The sequence below is a fragment of the Pseudopodoces humilis genome, chromosome 18, assembly GCF_049639895.1.
Source record: "Pseudopodoces humilis isolate 2021_Gansu_Grassland_sample_001 chromosome 18, ASM4963989v1, whole genome shotgun sequence".
In the NCBI taxonomy this organism is placed as follows: domain Eukaryota; kingdom Metazoa; phylum Chordata; class Aves; order Passeriformes; family Paridae; genus Pseudopodoces; species Pseudopodoces humilis.
The window spans coordinates 17015855-17038302 of record NC_142217.1 but is presented as its reverse complement, the minus strand read 5'-3'; the positions used below and the strand labels follow the sequence as shown (position 1 = coordinate 17038302).

The 22448-nt window shown below is 59.4% G+C and overlaps 2 protein-coding genes across 4 annotated transcripts in view; one reads left to right on the top strand and one right to left on the bottom strand.

Moving 5' to 3' along the window:
* CASKIN1 (CASK interacting protein 1) overlaps positions 1-7654 on the top strand; it is a 29498-nt gene extending 21844 nt beyond the window's left edge. For both annotated transcript variants that reach the window (XM_005523218.2, XM_088063952.1), the window contains 8 exons: positions 328-415; positions 1582-1679; positions 1802-1912; positions 1984-2085; positions 2524-2662; positions 2733-4847; positions 4951-5344; positions 5781-7654. In XM_005523218.2, coding sequence (XP_005523275.2) covers positions 328-415; positions 1582-1679; positions 1802-1912; positions 1984-2085; positions 2524-2662; positions 2733-4847; positions 4951-5344; positions 5781-5877 — 3144 coding nt within the window. In that variant the 3' untranslated portion in view covers positions 5878-7654. The remainder of the gene's footprint in view (positions 1-327; positions 416-1581; positions 1680-1801; positions 1913-1983; positions 2086-2523; positions 2663-2732; positions 4848-4950; positions 5345-5780) is intronic.
* A 227-nt stretch (positions 7655-7881) lies between these two features.
* Positions 7882-22448, bottom strand: part of TRAF7 (TNF receptor associated factor 7) — a 28507-nt gene continuing 13940 nt past the window's right edge. For both annotated transcript variants that reach the window (XM_005523217.3, XM_088064341.1), the window contains exons 5-21: positions 21518-21634; positions 20172-20264; positions 18479-18512; positions 17007-17190; positions 16236-16370; positions 15007-15224; positions 14749-14822; positions 14211-14259; positions 13977-14104; positions 12893-12975; positions 12465-12504; positions 12072-12188; positions 10937-11059; positions 10100-10219; positions 9348-9479; positions 9104-9223; positions 7882-8561 (exon numbers count right to left, since the gene is read on the bottom strand). In XM_005523217.3, the coding sequence (XP_005523274.1) occupies positions 8547-8561; positions 9104-9223; positions 9348-9479; positions 10100-10219; positions 10937-11059; positions 12072-12188; positions 12465-12504; positions 12893-12975; positions 13977-14104; positions 14211-14259; positions 14749-14822; positions 15007-15224; positions 16236-16370; positions 17007-17190; positions 18479-18512; positions 20172-20264; positions 21518-21634 (1782 nt within the window). In that variant the 3' untranslated portion in view covers positions 7882-8546. The remainder of the gene's footprint in view (positions 8562-9103; positions 9224-9347; positions 9480-10099; positions 10220-10936; positions 11060-12071; positions 12189-12464; positions 12505-12892; positions 12976-13976; positions 14105-14210; positions 14260-14748; positions 14823-15006; positions 15225-16235; positions 16371-17006; positions 17191-18478; positions 18513-20171; positions 20265-21517; positions 21635-22448) is intronic.

Sequence of the window (22448 nt, the reverse complement as noted above, 5' to 3'; positions counted from 1 at the left end):
AGGGGACCCCACAGCCCGTGCCGGTGGCCTGGGCTGGGTGTGTGCCAGGCAGGATTCGGGGTGCGGCGGTGCCGTGGGCTCCTGCTGCCGGCAAAGCACCATCTGCTGCTCCCGCTCTCCCCGCTGCCGCCGAAATCTGCTGCAACCCTCCCTGCCCACCCTCGCCCGAGCTGGCGGCACCCGCAGCACCCGCAGCATCCACGGTACCCGCGACACCCGCGACTCCCGCGACACCCGCGACACCGCCACACGCACCCCCCGGCCCGCCGGCCCCCTCCGCCCGCCTCACTCCTGCCTGCTCTCCCCCCTTCCCGGGGTGTTTTTCAGCTGCTGGCAACGGTCCTTTCCCAGAAGGCTTCTGCGCAAGAGTCTGCCGTGGGCGATGGGCCGGCCAAGGCGCAGGACATCCCCGCAGGTGCGTGCTGCGGCCGCCCGGCTGCCGGAGCAGGAGGAGCCCTGGCCGTGCCGTGGATCCAGGGATTTGTCTTTTTTTTTATTGCCACGGCACCCGTCGCCAGAAGAAAAACGTGTGGGTAAAAAATGACTCTCTCGCCTTTCGGCTGCTGCCAGGCCTTCTCCTGCCTCGGTTAGTGGGGGCCCGTGGGGGGCGGGGGGCGGCGTGGGGCGGGCAGGGGGGGCACCGCTGCTCCCCGGCCCCTTCCCTTCCCTGGCCCCCCGCCAGCCCTGCTGGAGCCCGAGCGGGGGTCCCCCCCCGCCACCGCCCTCTGGGGGGCTGCGGGGAGCATGGCCACGCCACGGGGTGCCCACGCCACGGGAGTGGCACGTGCCTGGGAATCGGGGGGACAGACGGGACATGCACACGTGCGGGTGGGCGTGGGGGGATGCCCGAAGCTGCCCGGGCTGCGGGGAGGGAGGAGGCTGCGGGCAGAGAGACCTGGGGAGGGGGATGCGCTCGGGGGAGGGGGCGCGCTCAGGGGAGGGGGGTGCAGACGTTGCCAGGGAGAGGGGGAAACATGCCGGAGCGATGCAGACGCAAGTGGGATGCAGACGTGAGGGAGATGAACACGGCAGAGGGATGCACATGTGAGGAGGATGCCCACGCGAGTGGGATGCAGATGCCCGAAGGATGCACACACAGGGAGGATGCACGCACGCACACACACACACACACACACACACACGGAAGATGCAGTTGCTGCTGGGGGGGAAGAGGCTTTTCTTGTTCATCCTGATCAGAAACATGAGGCAAAAATTTCAGGGCAGCGCTCCTTACCCTGGAGGTTGGGCACTAAGGGATGTCCGGGGAGGGGGCCCAGAGGGTTTTTGGCAGCGAGAGCTCTCTGGCTGCTGCCTGGGCACCAGGGACACTCGCTCTGGAGGAGAGGTCTGGCTGAGTCCCACTGCTCGGGGCCGCAGCTCTCCTGCCCCTCCCCGAGGAGCAGCACCCTGTGCAGGGCAGCGCGGGGTGCTCGGGGCTGCTGTCGCTCTCCCGTCTCAGCCCTCCCAAGCTGGGGGTGCGGCTGTGGCATCCCGCCCAGGGCAGGGCTCGGGTCTCCCCTCCACTTGGCCAGAGCCCAGGCTGGGCAGCCCCGGCCCCGCTGACCGCCACCCCTCCGGCAGGTTCGTCGCGGTCGCAGAGCGTGGCCAGCTCCCCCTACGCCCCCCAGCCCCCCTCCGAGCCCCAGCTGAAGAAAATGGAGCTGCCGTCAGAGGGGAAGGTGAGCGGGGAGCTCTGGGTGCCGTGGGGAGCATGTGGTGGGCACAGCGTGCGGGACACGGGCAGGGCTGGCGGGTCCCCATCCCCAGAGCTGCCCCGGTGCATCTGTCCCTCGCACCCCAGAGCTCGGAGGCCGTGTACCAGTGGCTCTGCAAGTTCCAGCTGCAGCTCTACGCGCCCAACTTCATCAACGCCGGCTACGACATCACCACCATCAGCCGCATGACGCCGGAGGTGGGGCCGGGGGCGGAGGGGAGGGAGGCACGGCCGGAGCAGGGCGGAACTGACCCCCCTCTCTGCCCCAGGACCTCACGGCCATCGGGGTCACCAAGCCGGGGCACAGGAAGAAGATCGCCTCCGAGATCAACAACCTCAACATCCCCGAGTGGCTGCCCGAGTACAAACCGGTGAGGGCTGTGCAGGGCCAGGGGGACAGAAGCCACATCCATGGTGGCAACGAGTCCCCCCTCGAGGGAGGGGTGGCACTGGAGAAGGGTGGGAGCTGGCTCCATGGTCCCAGAGCTGCCCACGTCCCCTCCTGACAGCTCCCCAAGGACCATCAGGCTGGTGCCAGCTGCCATCCATGTGGATGTGGCACCGTGTCCCCTGTCACCCCTCCTGCCCCAATGTCTGGGCACAGTGAGAGGCTTCCCATGGGAATAGGGCTGGGAATAGCCCGGGATGCTTGTGGGGCACAGGGACAGCACAGGGACAAGGAGAGTTCTCTGGGGCTGTGATTCCCCAGCAAGATGGGATCTCCTGCCGTGGGTGCTGGGGTGCCTGGGGTGGCAGGGCCAGACCCCGCTGCCAGCTGGTGCCGAGCCATGCCCCACACCCCACCCCAGGCCAACCTGGCGCTGTGGCTCTCCATGATCGGCCTGTCCCAGTACTACAAGGTGCTGGTGGAGAATGGCTACGAGAACATCGACTTCATCACCGACATCACCTGGGAGGACCTGCAGGAGATCGGCATCACCAAGCTGGGTAAGGCCTCGCGCGCGGCGCTGGCTGCGGTGGCCTTGGCGGTGACACTGACGGCCTGTGCCGCCCCCAGGCCACCAGAAGAAGCTGATGCTGGCGGTGAAGAAGCTGGCGGAGCTGCAGCGCGCCGAGCTGGGCAAGTACGAGCCAGGCACGCTGAAGAGGAAGGCGTCGGGGCCGAGCCCAGAGGTGCTGACCATCGAGTCCCCCCCGCCGGAGCCACCCGAGTGCCAGTCGCCCAAGATGACCACCTTCCAGGACAGCGAGCTCAGCAGCGAGCTGCAGGTGGCCATGACGGGCGAAACCCCCGAGGAGCCCCCTGAGAAGGCGGCGAACCCCGCGGCCCCCGGTTACCGCTCGCCGCCGGCGCTGGGCGGCCGCGCCCGGCTGATGAGCAGCTCGCAGGAGTTACTGGGGGACGGCCCGCGGGGCGCCCCCGCCGCCGCCATCTCCAAGAGCCAGGAGTACCTGGCGGAGGGGGCCGGGGAGAGCCCCCCTGCGCCGCCCAAGGAGAGCCGCCCGCCCCGGCACGGCCACCCCGTGAAGCGCGCCAGCGTGCCCCCGGTGCCCGGCAAGCCCCGGCAGCCCTTCCCAGCCTCCGCCGGGCAGCTGACGCCGCCGCAGACCCCCGGCAAGGCACGACCCTCGTCCCCGCAGGGCCCGGGGGCTCCTCACGCCACCGCCAAGGTGAAGCCCACCCCGCAGCTGCTGCCGCCCGGCGAGCGCCCGGCATCGCCCCGCTCCCTGCCCCAGTCGCCCACGCACCGAGGCTTCGCCTACGTCCTGCCCCAGCCCGCCGAGGGCGAGGCGGCGCCGCCGGGAGTGCCCGTCCTGCCCGTGTCGGTGCCCGTGCTGTGCCTGCCGCCGGCGGGCGAGGGCGAGGAGGAGCCGGGCAGGCCGAAGAAGCGGGCGCACAGCCTGAACCGCTACGCCGCCTCCGACAGCGAGCAGGAGCGGGACGAGCTGCTGGTGCCGGACGCGGGGCCCTATGCCACCGTGCAGCGCCGCGTGGGCCGCAGCCACTCGGTGCGGGCTCCCGCCGGCGGCGACAAGAACGTCAACCGCAGCCAGTCCTTCGCCGTCCGCCCCAAGAAGAAGGGACCCCCGCCGCCCCCTCCCAAGCGCTCCAGCTCCGCCATCTCCAGCGCCGGCATGGCCGAGGACTTCCCCAAGGAGGGTGAGGGCGAGGCGGCCGCCGGAGCCCCGAGCGCCGAGGGCGAGGGCCGCCGGGAGCAGCGGCGGGCGAGCGACCTGGGCGGCAGCGTGGACACGGGCAGCGCCGGCAGCGTGCGCAGCATCGCGGCCATGCTGGAGATGTCCTCCATTGGCGGCGGGGCCCGGGCGCTGGCGCTGCAGAAGCCACACGTGGCGACCGGGCCGGGGCCGGCGCCGGCCAAGGCGCCCGAGGGCTACTACCTACAGCCCGGACCGCCGCCGGGCAGCCCCGACCGAGCACGCGTGGCCACCGTCCTGGCCACCGTCAAGCATAAGGAGGCCATCGGGCTGGACGGGGAGGTGGTGAACCGGCGCCGGACCATCAGCGGCCCGGTCACCGGGCTGGTGGCAGCCGCCCGCCGCGAGCGCGCCGACAGCGTTCGGTCCGAGGCGGGCGCCGACGGCCCCGGCGAGCGGCTGCGGGTGGAGCGCGGCGGCTCCCCCGATGGCATCCCCTTCGCCGAGGACGGCACCCTCACCATCAAGCAGCGGCCGCGGCCCCTCGGCCCGGCCCGCGGGGAGACGGGCGAGGGGCTGTCCCCGGCCCACCGCCACGGGGACCTGGCCAAGGTGGAGGCCAGCGCCACGCTCAAGCGGCGGATCCGGGCCAGGCAGAGCCAGCAGGACGGCGCCCGCTTCGCCCTCACCGAGTCCGACACCGCCAAGCGCCGGCCCAAAGCCAAGGACAAGGAGCCGGCGCTGGAGCCGGCCACGCTCGCCGTGTACCAGAACGGCACGGGCACCGTGAAGCGGCGGCCGGCCTCGGAGCTGAGCGGGGCTGAGCCGCCGCCCACCCCGCCACCCGCCGCCCGCCCCGACGGCCCCGAGTTCCTCCCGCCGCCCGCCGAGCCCAAGAAGCCCTACAAGCCGCCGGTGTCCCCCAAGCCTGTGCTGACGCAGCCGCCTCAGAAGATGCCCGGGCCGCCTGTGCCCGTCCCCAAAAAGGTGCCCATCCCAAGCCCCGGTAGCCCAGGTAGGTGCCCCGCCGGTCCCCTGGGACGGGCGCTCCGCGGGGCGGACGCCGGGGGTCCCAGGCTGTCCCGCCGCCCTCCTGCCCCTCTCCCTTCTCTCCGCAGAGGTGAAGCGGATCCATGGCACGCCGCCCCCGGTGTCCCCCAAGCCCACGCCTCCCCCCACGGCGCCCAAGCCCCCCAAGCCCCACGCCGCCATCCAGTCGGTGAGCGCCAGCTCCACGCCGGCCCCGTCGCCAGCCCGGCAGCTGAGCCCCGCGGCCAAGCCCTCCAGCACGCCGCCCTCGCTCTGCTCCAGCCCCGCCAAGCCCCTGTCCCCCGGCGCGCAGCCCCAGCAGGTGCCGGTGAAGCCGCCGCGCTCCACCATCGCCAGCCCGTCCGTCGACAGCGCCGGCCCCGAGCTGGCGCAGCAGAAGCTGGAGGAGACGAGCGCGTCCCTGGCCGCAGCGCTGCAGGCTGTGGAGGAGAAGATCAAGCAGGAGGACAGTCAGGCGGCAGAGTAAGGGGGTGCAGGGGTGGCTGGTGGGCCCTGGGGAGGCTGTGAGGCCACTCGGTGTCACCGAGCACGGGAGGCCGTAAGGACCGGGCACGGGGGCCAGGCTGTGACACCGCGGTGGGACCGGGATGGTGCTGGGGGACGCTGGTGGAGCATCAGGGGACGCTGGCTGGAGCAGCGCTGGGGAGGTGACATTGAAGGACATCTTGCTGGACACGGGCAGGGGGACCTAGGCATGCGGGGGCCTGTCTTGTAGAGGGGACACTGGGGGCACCGGAGACACTGGGGACACGGAGCCAGAGCGCTGTGCCATGGCACTGCGGACACAGTGCTGGGCACCGCAGCGCAGAGGGGCAGGAGGGCCGTGCCGGGGGGCGGAGGGCGCTGTGCCGTGTCCCCGTCCCGTGCGCTGCCCTGACCCGACTCTGTCACTCCCCAGCTCGGCCGTGGAGTCGAAGAGCACCGTGAGCATCCTGGACGACATCGGCAGCATGTTCGACGACCTGGCGGACCAGCTGGATGCCATGCTGGAGTGAGGGGCGCCAGAGCCCCGAGAACCTCAGGGCTTACGTGGGCACAAGGGCACAACGATCCACGACCCCCCGGCCCCGCCGCCCTCCCCCCGTCCCCTTTGTACAGCCGTCCCCTCCCGGACATCCCGTCCCTCGGGGTTTGCACAAAGAAGAAGATACCTCAGGATTGTGCTCACGGACTCGGCGCCGGCTCCGGCAGGACTCCCTTTTGCAGAAGCAAAAAAAAAAAAAACAAAACAAAAACCACAGAAATAAAACCCAACAGAAGAAATAAAGCAACACGTTCCGGACCGAACCGGGGCTCCGGGGGGCTCCCGAGTGACCCGTCCGGTGGCCGCCCGTGCCCCGCCAGCCCCGGCGCCGCGGGTCACCGCCACCCGAATGTAGCACAAGCCCTGCCCGGTGTCACCCATGGCGTTTGCTGGTGGCGGGGCCGGGCGGGAAAATGCACTTGGGTTTCTTTGCTCCGTTTTTAATTTTGATTTTTAAACTTTTGTTTTCTTTCTCGGTCGGCGTTGGCGGGGGCGGGCAAGGCTGGCGGTGGCCCTGGGGGCAGCGGGACGTGCCCCTGCCCGGCCCTTCCCCGCCCGGGGACAGGACGGTGATAAGCTATAAAAAAAGAAAAAAAAAAAAGTATTAATTTATTGGAGGGGAAAAAAAAAATAAATAAAGATATAAAGCAGATTTCCCCCAACCCCAAAATAATAAAAAGAAATAAACTTTAACAAATATATATTTAAAAGATTTAAAAATATTAGCAATTATATATAAAGCAGTTTAAAAGAAATCAAGAGAAAACTGGATTTTAGCTTGAGAAAAACTATTAGATTATACTAAGCTGTGTGTCTTGTGGCAAACTCATTTTAAGAGTAGCACAATATTTACCTTTTCTCTGGGTGGAAGGTACGTGCGAGCGGTTCTGGTCGGGTTTTCCGTTGGGATTCAGTGTCGCGTCTTTCTTTTTCCACCGTTACGAACTCAAAGGATGTGCCTTGTTTTATGGAGGTTTTTGTTAATTCTTACACTGGAGGTGTTTCATTTCTTTTGGAGTGTCTTCAGGGTTTGGTTTAGTTTCTTTTTTATTGCTTTTGTTGTCGGTCTGTGTCTGGGTGTGTGTGGGTGTGCGTGGGTGTGCACGCGTGTGCTCGGTGTGTCCTGCAGGAAGCACCGCTGTATATTCCTGTACAAACTGGAGTTGGAGTCTGGTTCAGTCGCTTGAGTCCTGATGAATGCATTTTTTGCTCGTGGTTTCCAAACAGAAGTGTTGCTGTTCCTTTCTTTTCTCGAGATGTGGAGTGGTCTCTCCCTCCTCCCCTCTCCCTCCCTGCCCTGTCTCCCCCATCTCTCCCATTGTGGTCGCTGATCCAGATGTGTTTGGCACAACTTTGAAATTTCTTTTGAAGAAAAAAAAGAAAAAAACCAACAAAACACAAAAAAAAAAAGACTTTAAAAATAATTTAAAAAAATAAATAAATCACCCGCCTGAAAATATCTGTTGAAAAGAAAAAAAAATATGTATCTAAAAAAAAAAAATCCATAAAGTTCTACATGATGGATATATACATATATATATTTTTTATGATTAAGTTATGAACTCTGTATCGTATCCCATCTGTCCAGCTCTGCATCTTGGTGCTGCTCCCTGCTCTTCTGTGCTTAGATTTCACCTCTACTCGTCTTTATTCTTCCTAATCTGAATTGTAGATGGCTCGTGGTGCTGTGAAGACGTTTGCTCCTATACCAAGTCTGGCAACAAATATTTAAACAAAAATAAAAAAAATAAAACCCCTGCCGGGCTGCCACCACTGTTTGTGTCCCCAAGCCCTCCCGAGGCCTGTGCTGGGTGTTTGGTGTCGTGCCAGGTGTTTGTGCTGCACGGTCCCAGGGCACCCCTGGTTGCCTCTGTGGGGTCCCCAGTGAGGTGCCTGGGCCCTACACCCCAATTTCCACCCCACGGGGCCAGTGCTGGCTCCTGGCTCCCTGCAATAACTCACACTGGGCAGGAACAACTCTTTCTGCTTTTATTGTCAATGAAGAAATAATCAAATCTATATTACAATCTTAAAAACAGTAGAAAATGTGAGTAAAAATGCAACGGAGGCTTTTTGTCTTTAATGTGGAGACCATTATTACAGGGTGGTGAACAATGGGCTTGTGGAACTTGATTTGAGAACTAGCTGTGGCGTAAAAATCGTACCTGGCTACTCAAGGAAACACCTCTTCCCAGATGGACCGGCCCGGCACCTTGGCAGTAAAATTAAATACTAGAGACAGAAAGGGGTCGGGTGCCCACCCAGGGTACGGCCAAAAGCTCAGTCCTGCCACGCACAGGGGCTCAGCCTCCCGCTGTCCCCGCTGGGACAGGCGGATCTGTCCAGTCCTGGCGCTGGCCCCGAGCCCCAGTGTCACCCTGGGGTGTCCCCAGCTGAGGGGACACAGGCAGAGGAGGGCACTGGAGCAGCTTCCTCTTTTCCAATCATCTGGGGCAGATCTGAGGGGACACCTGGAGCGTCCGTGGGTTCTCAGAGCCGCCGGCCGAGGGGCAGCAGCAGCAGCAGGCAGTGGTCGGTGCAGGAGGAGCTGCAGCAGTTGTTTCAGTGGTGTGGTCACCCACAGGCCGATGGAGGGGAGTTTTTGGTCTTTCAGTGTGCAGGACTCGTGTGACACTCTCGTTAGCACGTCCAGACCTGCGGACAGACAACAGCAGAGCAGGCAGTGACTCCTGAGCAGCCCTGTGGGCTTCTCCTCAGCCCCAGAGCTTCCCTCTGGGCTGCCAGCATCCATAACACCGTCAGGAGGGAAATCTCCCACCTGTGGAGAGCCATCCCCTTGTTCCAAAGAATCCCAGAATCATTAAGGTTGGAAACGACCTCCAAAATTATCAAATCCAACCTGTGACTGATCCCTACCTTGTCACCCAGCCCGGAGCACTGAGTGCCACATCCAGCCATTTCCTGGACACCTCCAGGAATGAGGACTCCACCACCTCCCTGGACAGCCCCTTCCTTAGCAACCCTTTCCATGAAGAAATTCTTGCTGGTGTCCAACCTGAACCTCCCCTGGCCCAGCCAGAGGTTTTGTCCTCTTGTCTGGTCACTTGTTCCCTGAGAGCAGAGCTCAACCCTCACCTGGTTCCACCCTGCTGTCCCTATGACGATGGCTCCCAACTCATCCAATGCCCCAATTCCAGCACTGGACGAGCCCAAACCTCACGGGAGAGCAAACCCACCTTGACAGTGCTGTCCACGGCGCCGGAGAAGAGGCGGCCGCGGGACACGGCGAGGGCGGTGACACTGCCCTGGTGGCGCAGCAGGGTCTGGGTGCAGATCATGTTGTCCATGCTCCACACCTGCGGGGACACGGGGAGCGGGAGGTCACGGGTGACCCACGGAAGCCCTGTGACACGCAGGGGATCCCCTGCCCTGCCCTGCAGGCTCCTGGGCCGTGCCAGCCCGCGGGACCAGCCCACGTACCCTGAGCGAGCGGTCGTAGGACGCGCTGAAGACTTTGGTTTGATCGGGCGTGGAGATGACGGCGAGGGCGTAGACTGTCCCCACGTGCCCGGTCAGCGTGCGGACCTGCTCCTTGGTCTCGATGTCCCACACCTGCGGGGGAGAGCCACGCTTGGGGACAGCACTGCGCTGAGGCCACCGAGCTCCCCTCTCAGAGGGGTTTCCACTGCCAGGGGGGTGCTGTGCCCAAGGGATGGGCAGAACCAGGTGCTGTGTTCTAGGGACAGGCAGAGCCAGGTGCTGTGCCCAAGGGACAGGCAGAGCCAGGTGCTGTGCCCAGGGGACAGGCAGAGCCAGGTGCTGTGCCCAAGGGATGGGCAGAACCAGGTGCTGTGTTCTAGGGACAGGCAGAGCCAGGTGCTGTGTTCTAGGGACAGGCAGAGCCAGGTGCTGTGCCCAAGGGACACGCAGAGCCAGGTGCTGTGTTCTAGGGACAGGCAGAGCCAGGTGCTGTGCCCAGGGGACAGGCAGAGCCAGGTGCTGTGCCTGAGGGACAGGTAGAGCCAGGTGCTGTGCCTGAGGGACAGGCAGAGCCAGGTGCTGTGCCCAGGGGACAGGCAGAGCCAGGTGCTGTGCCCAGGGGACAGGCAGAGCCAGGTGCTGTGCCCAGGAGACAGGCAGAGCCAGGTGCTGTGTTCTAGGGACAGGCAGAGCCAGGTGCCCATCCCCACGCCCCTGTCCCCATTCCCAAGCCCATCCCAGCTGATCCATACGTGGATGAGGTTCTCGTAGGTGCCGCACACGATGTGGTGGTTGGTGACGGCGATGGAGTACACGCTGCCTCCCGACGTCTGCAGCACGTGCACACACTCCAGGTTCCGGATGTCCCAGATCTGAGACAGAGCGAGCACAGGCAGGATGAGACCCTTCTCCAGGGGAGAGACCCACTGCAGCCATTCTGCACAGTCAGCCTGGCTCCCCGTGTGCCCAGATCACACCTTTAGGGACAAACCCATCCAGCTGGGAATGTTCAGCACTGAAGAGCAAATCCCTGTTATCTTATTTAGCTGGATACTTAAATATCCAGGCTGGAAGTGTGTGGAGACTTCACACCCTTTGTGTGTGACTGCACACATGTGCACACACAGCCCCGTCCTTGACAGCACTAAAACCCAACACAAATTAATAGAGATTCATTAACACTGAGAAGGGCAACTTCCAATTTTCCTGTGTCCTCCAGATGCTGAGAGGTGAACGATTCATCAAAACCTGAGCCTGCACAGAGGAGGGAGGGCACTGGGAACCCTCACAGGGATTTATGGTAACTCTGCAGCCAGACAGTGACCTTCCCCCGTTATCAGCAGGGTGTCAGTGCAGATAAGGCTGTGGCAGCCGCGAGGCGCCACGCCTGAGGCCCCAGTTCATCCCAGTGAGCCTCCCCAGCAGCTCCCGAGGCCCAGCCTGCGGAGATGGAATCAGTACAGGAAAATCCCACGTGTCAGCAGTGCTCTCACATCCCAGCAGCTGCCCCTGGTGCTGCTGCCCCAGGGGAGAGCACAGAGAGGAACAGGGCGAGGTGGCTCAGGGTGTCACCAGTGCCAGGGTCCCACCTTGATGGTCTGGTAAGATCCACTGTAGAGATAGTTCTGGGAAGCCACCAGCGCTCGAACCCAGTGGTTGAGACCTGTCAGCTCCTTCTTCAGCTTGAGCTCAGTACCCACAATATCCCACACCTGTGGAAAGCAGGGACACACACGGGGAGGAACCTCAGCAGGGCTGGGCAGGACACGGACAGCAGTGCCCACCCTCCCCGAGGCCCTCCCAGCTCCTCTGGGGATCCTTGTGCCAGCTCTCCTGCCTGATGGGAATTGCTTGATCTCACTGACTTGCAGATAAAACCCAGTAATTGCTGAGGAAGCACATTCTCTGAGGGAGCCAGCCTGGAGCCTGCATTATTGCTGGCAGAGACCCTTCCCTAGCAGAGCCACAGGCTGCAAAACCTAAACCACAGCTGCAGCAAGAACTGCCCTGCACTTCCACTCCCAGCCCTGGCACGCAGGGACTGGCAGATCTCACTCTCCCCACTCTCAGCCTGCTCGGCTCGTTGGCAGGAAATGGCCATGGATGACAAACCCAAAAGGCCCCAAATTCTCCTTGTGCTATGTGACTGCTCCAGCCTCGAGCCCTGTCCAGAGCTCAACCACTCCAGGCCCCAGATAAAGAAAAGAGCACAGTCCTCTTACAGATGGACAGGCCCATAAGCTGTCTCACCAGGAGCTGGAAGCAGAACCACGGGAATCTAGCCAAGGCTTTAAAGGGCAGCCTGAAAAGCTGTTCCTGATTTCTGCATGTTTTAGGCGGGGAATGCAGACTCAAGATCCTTTGGAGGCGGTTTCAAAACAGACAGCCAGTTCTGGAGCCCAGACACAGTGCCCAATGGCCTGGGCAGGTCTGTTGGGGGCCTGAGGACACACACACTCAGGAACTGCCAGGATACTCCAGCTGCAGCCTCAGGTTTACAGAGTTGGAAGAAATACAGTGTTTTTGCAGCCAGAGAACAGCTTTCCCTTGAGCACAGAGCATGGGCTAAACCTCTGCAGTGCTGGCTGCTCTGCGGCTCAGGAGACCTTAGTAACAAGGTCACCTACAGGTCAAAATGCCACTTCCTTCCTCTTTGGACACTTCTGCATGGGAGTTGGCACTCCTGGTCCCCCAAGCAGCCCCAGAGGAGCCCTGGAGCTGCACCTTGATGGCTTTGAGGGAGCCACTGAAGAGCATGTTGTGTGAGGAGACCAAAGTGCAAACAGGATTGTCGTGTGCTCGGATCGTGTTCACCTTCTGCAGGTTTTGAATATCCCAGACCTGCAAACAAGAATTATGGAATGGTTTAGGTGGGAAAAGCCCTCTAAGATCCAGTCCAGCACTGTCAAACCCACCAAAGCAGAACACCCATGAGGGGCTGGGCAGGCCACCAGCCTCCTGCTCCCAGGCAGGAGCTGGGAGTGGGAAATCTTGCCCAAGGACAGCCCCAAGCCCAGCCCAGGAGTTTCAGCAGCCCACGGGGGTTTCAGTCCCACAGCCCTGGCAGAGGAGGGACAGTCCCTGCTGCAGAGCAGGCTGAGGCTGCCCTGTACTCACGATGATGGTGCAGTCAGCAGAGCCACTGTACAGCTTGTTCCTGCAATGACACCGGGACACAAAGCGGGGTCACCGGGGCACAGCGCCACATGCAGGGTCCCACCCTGTCCCCAGGCACTGGGGGGGGTCTCGCTGGGCCAAGGCTGTGCACACCCAGCCCAGAGCAGGCCCAGCTCCTGTGGGAGGCCAGGCTGGACTGGACATTGGAGCAGGGAGCCAGGCACCCCACTGGTGACCAGAGGAGGAAACCAGGACACAGGGGAGACCAGAGAGACACTCTCTTTGTTCATTTTTCCACAGCAAAGAGGCAAGATGCGCCTCTCATGCCTAATCTGGCACAGGACAGAGGATGGGAATTGTGAGGGCATGGTCAGGGGCCCCAGGGCTGTCCCCACTCTCCCCTGGGACAGCTGCCCCTCCTCACTCACCCCTGGATGCAGAGAGCCAGCACAATTCCATCATGACCCTCCAGGGTCTTTTGGCACTTGTATGTGGTACAGGTGTCCCACACCTAACAGAAAACACAAGGCAGAGGCTGGAGCCGGGGCAGGATGTCAGCACCCAGAGGAGGAAACAGGCTGGCTGTCACCTGGGCACTGGCTGTCACCTGGGCACTGCCTGCCAGCCCTGGAGGCTTGGCTAGCAAAGGGAATGGACTGCACAGGGTCGGGCTGAGGCTAACGAGACACAGGCCAGCAGCAGGAATCAGCTGCTCCAGCTCTGCCTCCCTCAGCCCAGGCCAACACAACACACTGAGACAAAGGAGAAGCTCAGCCTCCTGCTCCAGCCCTTCCCACCCCAGGGCTCCAGTGGCACAGCACAGCTTCCTCTGCCACTGCAAAGGCTCCTCCCCTGAGCACACACTGCTCTCTCAAGAGGAACGTGGGAATGTGGTGCCCAGAGCAGCCAGGACAGGGGAGAAATCTGCTTCCCTTCCCAAACACGCAGCAATATCCATTTCCTTCCCTGTGGCTCTAAAACCAAAGCTCTGCTCCTGGCAGGGTTAGCTGTGGCAGCCCATGGGGGTCCCCAGCCTGGCCAGCAGCCACCAGTGACACTGGGAAGGGCTGGTGAGGCTGCACCGGGGCAGTGCTGTCAGTTTGAGTCACTGAAAACAGGACAAAGGAAAACAAACACCCCATAAAATAGGGAAAGGACACACTGGATCAGGGACAAACGTTTTGTTCAAAGATGACTTTTTATAACAAAAGAACATAAAATCAGAAGCTGAAATAGTCCTGAATACCCTAAATGCCACATAAAGCAAAACCAGCAGCTGCAGGAATGAGATTCTAATCAGGGCTCTGCAAAGTTCTCTGTTTGTCTCTCAATTTCACTAGCACATAATATTTCCTTGCAGAGAATTTTGTCCAACTATAATCACAAAGACTCATTTGATTCTTTGGAGGAAACTTTAGGAAGCAACATCCCCCCCCCCCCAACCCCACAAATGAACTCAGCTTCTGTACCACGTGCAAGTGCAGAGGGTGCAGGGGAGAGGGAAGCTCTTACCTTAATGGTTTTGTCTGAGGAGCCACTGAAGAGCAAGTCTCCTATGGAGAACACACACAAACACCACACGGGGCCCTGGTGGCCCACAAAGGTCCCCTTGCACTTGAAGATCTGCTGAGGATCATAGGCTGCAGAAAGGAGAGGCAGGTGAGGGAGGTGTGAGAGCACCCAGGAGGGCTCCCTGGGCATCCCCCAGGGCCAGCCCGAGGCAGTGGGGACCTGGGGGATACTCACATCCCAGGATGCCCATGTTGAGCCGAGCATTGATGTGGGAGAGCTCATCCTGAAAAACACAGCAAGCTGCGTGAGCTGTGGATCCATCCAGGCCAGCCTGCCCTGGACATGGTTTAGGACTGTCCTCTCCACTGCCACAACCCCTCTTGTCTTCTTGACTCTCCCACAGGACTCTTCCTCAGCGGCAGACTCATCCTCTGACCAGAGGTCTCTGCACTACTCTGTGACTGCCACATCCCTCTGTCACCTCCCTGCAGAGACCACAGGGCTCTGACAGCACCTCAGACCTGCACTAAACTCTTCAGTATTCAGAGAGGCCCAGAAATACTTCTCAGAATATACTGTCCTCACTCTGCAATTCACCAGACTGCTTGGATCTGCTTATCTCCCCACTTCCTGCAGGCAGGGAGGAGGGGACAATGCCCCTGAAAAAGGCCCAGGCTTTGGAGCAGAAGGCTCTCCCCAAAGCCTCTCCCCACTGCAGGAGAAGCCCAGGTAGGAGCAGAGCTGGTAACTCCACCCCAGGGCCCGTCCTCACGTTCAGCATGGAGGCGTCCCTGCGGAATTCCATCAGGTCCTCGCTCAGCTTGCTCTGGTTCTCATCCAGCACGTCTACGAGAGAGGGACAGCCCCACAGTCACTGCAGAGCCACTGACGGCATCCCAGGGAACAGGCAGAGGGCACCCGCTGCCACCCAACCTCGCAACACACCGCTGCCATCAGCAGGGAAAGCATCACCACCCAGAGAGCCTGTCCCTGCAGCTCTGACCACTGAGCTCGCCGGCTGCACACTCACCAAACTTCAGCTCCAGGTTCTTCTCCAGCTGGTCGATTTTCTCAGAGAGTTTCCCCAGCATGGAGCGCAGGAAGGCGATCTCCTGGTCCTTCTGGGCCATTGCCACCTGCATCTCGTGGAAGCGATCGTCTGTCTGCTGCAGGAACTCCTTCAGACCCTCGAACTTGCACGTCTCCAGGTGGGTCTCGTAGGTGTCCTGGTTTCCTATGAACGTGCACCTGAGGGGAAGGCAGATGCTGGCTGGAGCAGCACGTGGAGATTCCTTGCTCAGCTGTCTCCTCAGGGGAGCTCCAAGGCCCCTGTGGGTCCCCAGCTGCAGGGATGCTGTGGTTCGTGATCCTTCAGAGGATGGACTTGATCACCTTGGAGGTCCTTTCCAATTTTAATGATTCTATGATCCTGCTGGGAGAGGCAGCTGCAGGACAAGAGAGGCCAAGCAGCTCCCACTCTTCCAGCCAGGGCATTGGCCCCAAACCGGACTGTCAGTCTGGGAAGTTGCAAGGAAAAGCAGATACTGGGCAGGAGACAGTCTGGCATCACTTTGTTGTGTTCACCAGAAGCCATCAAAGCCAAGGGAGAAAACTGCAGCTGCCCTCAGCAGCTGCTGACTGGGGCCTGCAGCATGGCTGCTCTGCCAGGACTTGCCTTGCTCTGCCTCTGCCAAGACAGGGCTTAGGATCACGGAATCATAGAATTGTTGAGGCTGGAAAAGGCCTTTAAGACCATCGAGTCCACTCGTTCCCCCAAGGCCACATCTACATGGCATTTAAACCCCTGGGGGATGGGGCCACCACCAGTGCCCTGCGCCAGTGCTGGAAGAACTTTTCTGTGAACCCTCTTCCTGCAACAGTAAACCCAAGCAGGGGCTGCCCTAGGGCTGACAGGGAATCCTCTGAGGTGGATCAGCACTTCCCTGCCCTGGGACAAGGCTTGGTTGGCAAGACACTGCCATGGTGCTCAAATCACCCTTATCCTCATCCCCCTCTCCTCATGCTCTGACTCCAGCTCTTCTGCCTGTGCACTCACCCTCCTCCTCACCAGGCACTGTGACCTGTCTGTTCCCACCTGGAGGCTCTGGGGCTGCCTCCTGCCATCCCTGTAACCCCCAGCTCAGCCTCAGGCCAATGCACAGCCCTGGGGAGAGCTGCTCAGAGGCCTCGGGGCTGCCAAAAGGCAGCTCAGTAATGAGCTCAGTGCAGCCTCCCCACCCAAAAGCGTCAGCTCCTTACCCGTATTTGGAGTGGGGACACTTGATGTGCTCACACTCCTTCAGGTGAGCCTCCAGGTTCATTTTGAGGAGGGGAGGGCAGCTGGGGTTGTTGGGGCAGCGCACGGGCCTGTAATCACAGCTGCTCTCATGGTCCCTGTCCACGGAGAGAAGCAAAGGCAGGGAAAATCAGCAACAAGCAAAAATTAATGGGAACAACACAGATCCTCAGGAGAAGAGCAAACCAGCCCTGTGAGGCTGTCAGATGATCCAAAGCCTCCTGCTCTGAGACTGCAGTTCCAGGTTTAAATTCTCATTTGGCCAGAAAATTGAGAGTAATAATGGGCCACATTTTCACAGGGCACATCTACTTCTGCAGCTGATGGGCTGAGCCTTCAGGCAGCCATGGACAGGGAAAATAGGGAATGCACTTAGCATGGGGAGGGAGATAGATTTCAAATTCACAGGACATAACCAAGATAAATTCCTCTTACAAAAAGAATCCCAAGTTCTCTACTTGACCACGGCCACGGAGTTTCATCCCAGATGTGAGGTGGCTGCTCTCACAATGCACCCCCTGTGCCAGTGCTGGCACTCAGGGAGCAGAGAACAGCGTCCTTCCCCTGACAGCAGCCCAGTGCCTCCATCTGAGCTGTCCCCTGAAGCCAGGCTGCCCACGCCCCTGGCACAGCCGAACAGAGCAGCGCTGCAGGAGCTGCGCAGGGCGGCTCGGGCAGGCCAGGCTGGCACAGCCCTTTCCCTGGAGAGGCTGCAGGCTGGAAGGAGCACTCACTTCCTGGCACTCAGCTTGATGGTGAAGGGGCAGCCACGGGGGTCCACCTCGAAGGCGGTGGGCTTGCTGCTGGCGGCGGGCCGGCAGCCGTACTTGCAGTGGATGAACAGCTCCCCGATCTGCTCGGCCACCGCGATGTTGTTCACCACCACCGTCAGCTTGGCGTTGTCCACGGGGCACTTCTCTGCCAGGGAGGGAAGGGTGGCACGGTCAGTGAGGGCTGAGACGGGGCACGAGCATTTCCAAGAGCTCCTGCGTGGAAATTGCGTTTTTCTGCCTTCCCTGGTCAAGTCAGCCAACTCTCAGGTGAGTGGCCATGGAAAGAGCCAGGAATATTCCCCCAGGGTCTGCAAGCCATTATCTTTGGTTTGTCTTGGGGCTTAGAAAAGTCACAGTTGATGTTAATCTGTAAAGATTTGAGGGAGCTGGCAGTGAAGGAGCCCACAGTGATTCAGACTGCCTTGTGCTGGCTGAAGGGTGAGTGTTCACAGGCAGTGAGCACAAATCACCACCCATAACCTGCTCCTCACCCAGGCCTCACTCAGCTCCTGCTGCCAGCAACCACTGAAACCCAGAATCCTTTAGGCTGGAAAAGATCTCCAAGATCACTGAGTCTAAGCCTTGGTCTGATCACCATCTTATCAACTGAGCTCTGCCACATCCAGTTGTTTATGGAACACTCCAGGCATGGGGATTGCAATTGCAAAGCCTTTTGCTACAGATCTGTGGGCTGGGGTTGATTCAGCAGAGCACCGTGAGGGGATTAACATGCAAAGCAGAGGGACCTCTTGCATATGGAACACAAAAATCCCGAGGAAGAAAGAGCTGCTGCTTTGCAGGGCTCCCCAGGGAGCCTCCTCAGGGCTCGCTGTTCTGGTAATGCCAATGGCTTGGCTCTGTGCTGAACAACAGCTTGCCAAGAGGGGCACAGGCTCGTGCCAAAAAAAAGCCTTTTTTTGCAGCCAGAGTCCAACCAAGCAGGAGCTGGTTAGCCCAGGCCAGCAGCCAGGGGCTTGGGCTCTCCCAGGGCTCTGCAAGAGCTGGCTGAGCTAAAGCAGCTCAATGGGGCTCAGTCAGGGGCCAGAGCCCTGGCACTGAGGGGATGGGGGTGAAGGGGTTGATGCCAAATGTGGCCCCTGGCTCTTTATCCAGGCAGCCACAGAAAGCTTTCAGTTTGAAATCAGTGGGTCAACCCTGGGCGAGACATGTATTATCCTGGGATTATCCACTGCGTTTTCCAGGATCTGAGAACATCCTGTGCCCAGGGGCAGGGCCCAGCCCTCTCTGCAGTGCCCATGCTCCAGAGTGTACCAGCAGCCCCCAGCCTCTCACTGCTGCAGCAGCATGTCTGAATGCCAGCGTGTTTTAAGCCCTTTGGACATTTTTCAGCAGGTTTCTCTTCAGGTGAAAGCAAATAAACCAGAAAATAACAGTGTTTTGGCTGCATCACACAAGAACAGTTCTGTACTCACCAGATGTTAAGGCACATCTCCTGCAAAACGTGTGCTGTGGAGACAGAGAGGAACAGCAACGTCAGCGTAAAACGAGAGCGGGTGAATTATTCCCTGTGGCTACCTATGGGAAAGGTGGGAGATACCAAAGCCTGTGGCTCAGGAGCCTCAGCAGCTGTTCTGCCTGTTTTAGCTCAGCACCACAGGGCAAACCCCAGCTGCTTGCTCAGGCAGCTCAGGGTGAAGCACAGGTCCTGCTCCTGAGAGCACTGAACACACAGGCTGGAGCTTTGATGTTCTCCCCATTCAGGATCAGGCCATGATCGTGGTGCCAGCCAAAGCCAGGGGCGTGTTCTGCCACACTGATATTCATGGGATCACAGAATCCTGGAATGGTTTGAGTTGGAAGGGCTCTTAGAGATCATCAAGTTCCAATTGCCTGCCATGGGCAGGGACACCATCCCCCAGACCAGGGCTCTGAGCTCCATCCAGCTGCTCTTCAACACGTCCAAGCCTTTCCAACCCTCCACATCTGCACAGGGCTTCTCTACTTCACCCTCCTCTGTAGCCCATGTCACTCCTCTCATTCCCCTGAGAAGCCCTCGAGGGAAGGGGAAGCCTGGCCTCTCGCTGTCCTTGCCCAGTCAGCCCATCACATCCATCCCTCTGGAGCAGCAGAAGCTGCCCTGTCCTGCTGTCAGGCAGATGGAACAGCTGGTTTGTAAGCCCATTAAATGCTCTGTAAATTTGAGAGCACTTTAAACAGCTCCCCTCTCCGTTCTGACAGTTTAACTTGACAAAGTAGCAAACACCATCTAACACACTAATGAACATCAAGGCTGCAGCATTTCACTGGTCCTGATCCTGCCCCGTGCATTCCCTGGAGCCTCCTCAGCCACATTCCCTGGCCACGGAGCCAGCTCTTGGCAGGGCTGTGAGTCCCCCTCTGGAGCTGTTATCTGCTGCCCTGCTCCCGTGGCCTTTTCCTGCCCGGCACAGCTGCACCGAGCTCCCTCCAGAGCTGCCAGAGCAGGACTGCAGATGAAGCCAGGCTGCTTCCTGCAGTGGGGTTTTTTCCACATTAACCAGTAAATCTGTGTCTCTGTGCAGAGCTGCTTTCTGGAATGGAGCAGCCAAACTGCACCAGCTTCCAGCACTTCTGGGGAATAGCACCCTCAGTGCAATAAACAATCCTGAGCTCTGCTGCTGTTGCTACAGCCCCATCCTGGTGATCAGAAGCACGTCAGAAGCATTAGAGCCATCTCAAAGCCATCTTTCTTCACAAGTAGCACAGCAGCAGGAATAATATACAGCTTCTATTACATCCCAGTAAAATGGAATCCAGAAGAACATTCATAATACCTCGTGCCTTTCATTTGAGGATCTCAAATCCCTTTGCAAGCATTAACTAAATGAAGCTTCAAGCCATTCTTGTTTTATAAGCAACACTTCCTTCACAACTGAAACACAGCCATTCCTGGGGTGCCCAGGAGCTCCTGCAGAGCCCTTCAGGAGGATTTTCAACCTCATGGAAGCCACAACAAGGAGACTGAAGATGGCCAGGACAGGGTGGCCGACAGCACAGCTCTCCTGGGAAAAGCCACCCATTTTAATTAAGCCCTAGTTTTGCTTGACAGTCCCCAGGGAGAGACAGAGGGGACAGCCCAGGCTTGGCTCTGGCTCACACAGGATATTTGGGAGAGCCCTGCCTTACCCCACAGGTTGTGATGACAGGATCCTTAAACACACTGCAGCACAGCTGGCAGCACAGCTTCACGGACGGCTGCTCTGCAAACACCAGGGGCTCCTGCAGGGCACACAGAGGGACACACACAGCGTGGATTAGTCCAAATTCAGCTCTGCAGAAGGAATAACACAATCCCCTCAGTGGTGAGCCTCAGGGGCACACCGAGGGTTTCATCATCTCAACATAAAATTCTGTCTGGATCTGCTGAGTTCCAGTAGGGGAAGAATGAGCTTGGGAATGGCTGGAGTCCCTCAGCTCATCACAAACCGGGGGCCACCAGCATCTGGCAGGACCAGCACCTGACAGCAAACTGCACACACCAACTTCTTTGCCAATGGTTTGAGTCACCAGAACTGCGTGAGCTGCACTGGCTGGGACTTTGTCTTTGGCTGGCCTGAGCATAGAGTTGTCAAAATTGTACTAAGCCTGAGCTTAAGAGCCATTTTAAAGCAGCCTGCACTCTTGCGTTTTTGAAGCATTCTGAAGGAAGGGCTCATTCACTCCTTAGGAAGCAGAAACAACATTGTTTCTGCTGCAATGGGCTGATCTCTCCAGTTCTGTTTACCAACTAGGACAGCCAGGCACAGGGCTCCAAGCACATCCCCCCAGAGCACCACGGCTCTCCAGGGCTCCAAGCACATCCTCCTGGAGCACCATGGTTTTCCATGCTCACGTTTCAGAGCATTTCCAATCAATCTCTGCAGTTCACTCTGTCTTTATGCTGCTCTCACAAATGCAAATATAGCCCCCTCGATTCCCAACTATGAATCTTATCCCACTCTTATCCCAGATCAGTGGCAGAATGCTGCCTGACCTTTTATTCATCCAGTTTGGGGTTAGTTACTGGGCCACAAGCTCAGTTTCAAAGTATCCTCCCCCAGCATGTAGACAATTCCTTGCACCCTCTAGGGGCTTACAATGAAGTCTGTGGGGTGCCATTCAGCCCTGAATGGGGATGGGGCTCCAAATCCATCGAGAATTGTATTTCTCTTGCTGCCAGGGGCCAGACCACCAGCCTGAGCCTTGCAACCCGACCTGCTCTGCTGCACGGCCAGGGAATCACACAGGACTTTGCAAAGACTTACAGTTTTCCTGGGAAGCAGAAAAGCCCCACCACTGTCCTTTCCAGGCAGGGAAATGGTACATGAGGAAGCAAAGTCAGTGGTGGAAGCAAAGTTAAAAGCAGGAGTCTGAGCCAGGCATCGCACGAAATCTGCCCGTGAGAGCTCTGTGTACTCACGACAGTCCACTAAGTTACTCTTTTGACACTGAGCTTCCTAATCCTGCTCCTTCAGACAATCCCAAATACCTACTGGCTCCTCCTCTTCCTCATGGAGTGAGAACGTGGAGCGCAAGGACATGTTGGACTCGGAGTGCAAGGAGCGGACGGAGATAGCGGAGTCGGAGCGGCGCGGGGTGCTGATCGGAGGCTGCGGACACAGAGCAGCTCTGGTCAGTGCAAACAATTCCCAAACTCCAGGAAAAGCCTTCAAGTGCAGTTTTCCCCCTCCACAACACTCAGCTGCTCCACTCCCAGCTGCACTGAGTGGCCCTGCTGCTGCGTGCCCTTGCCTGCACCCTGCCCAGGGACGGGAATCACTTGGGTTTAACTCCCTAAGCCAGGCTGACGTGGAAATTCCAAGCACATCCCTTTCTCCAAGGTGCATTCCCTGCACACTTACCGTGCACACCTGCAAAGCAACGGTCTGGAAGGATTAATCCTTCATGGAAAGCTCCGTAAATCTCCCCCAGAGACTGCTCCAGCTCCTGCAATGTCTCTAATCTCTGCAGCAGCACTTGTTGTTGCACTCACTATCTAACTTCTGCCAAATTTCTTTGCGTAAGTGTGGAGACTTCCTTCTATTGAATTCTCTGTGAGCCCGGCTCTGCCGCTTCCTGCTCGGGAGGGGAGAGCGGAGCGGACACCGCGTGCACCAATCCAGAGAGATCCTCTGCCTATGGCAGCCTCGGGATTGGCTTTGGGGGAATGCTGCTGCTGGAATATTCACCAGCAGCACGTCTCCGAGGGTGGAATATCAACCATCAGCACGTAGCCAAAGTGCCACTCGGTGTCAAAGCGCCACTGGGGACTGCAGACCATGGGGAGACTGGAGTCCAGTCCAGCTTGGAGTGCAGCCACTGCAGGGTTAGTCTGGAAGAGATGCTGCTGGTGGACTGGAAAAGGTGCAGGGAGGAGGAATAAAGGTTTTCAGTGAGTAGAATGGATGATTTAACAAAGAAATG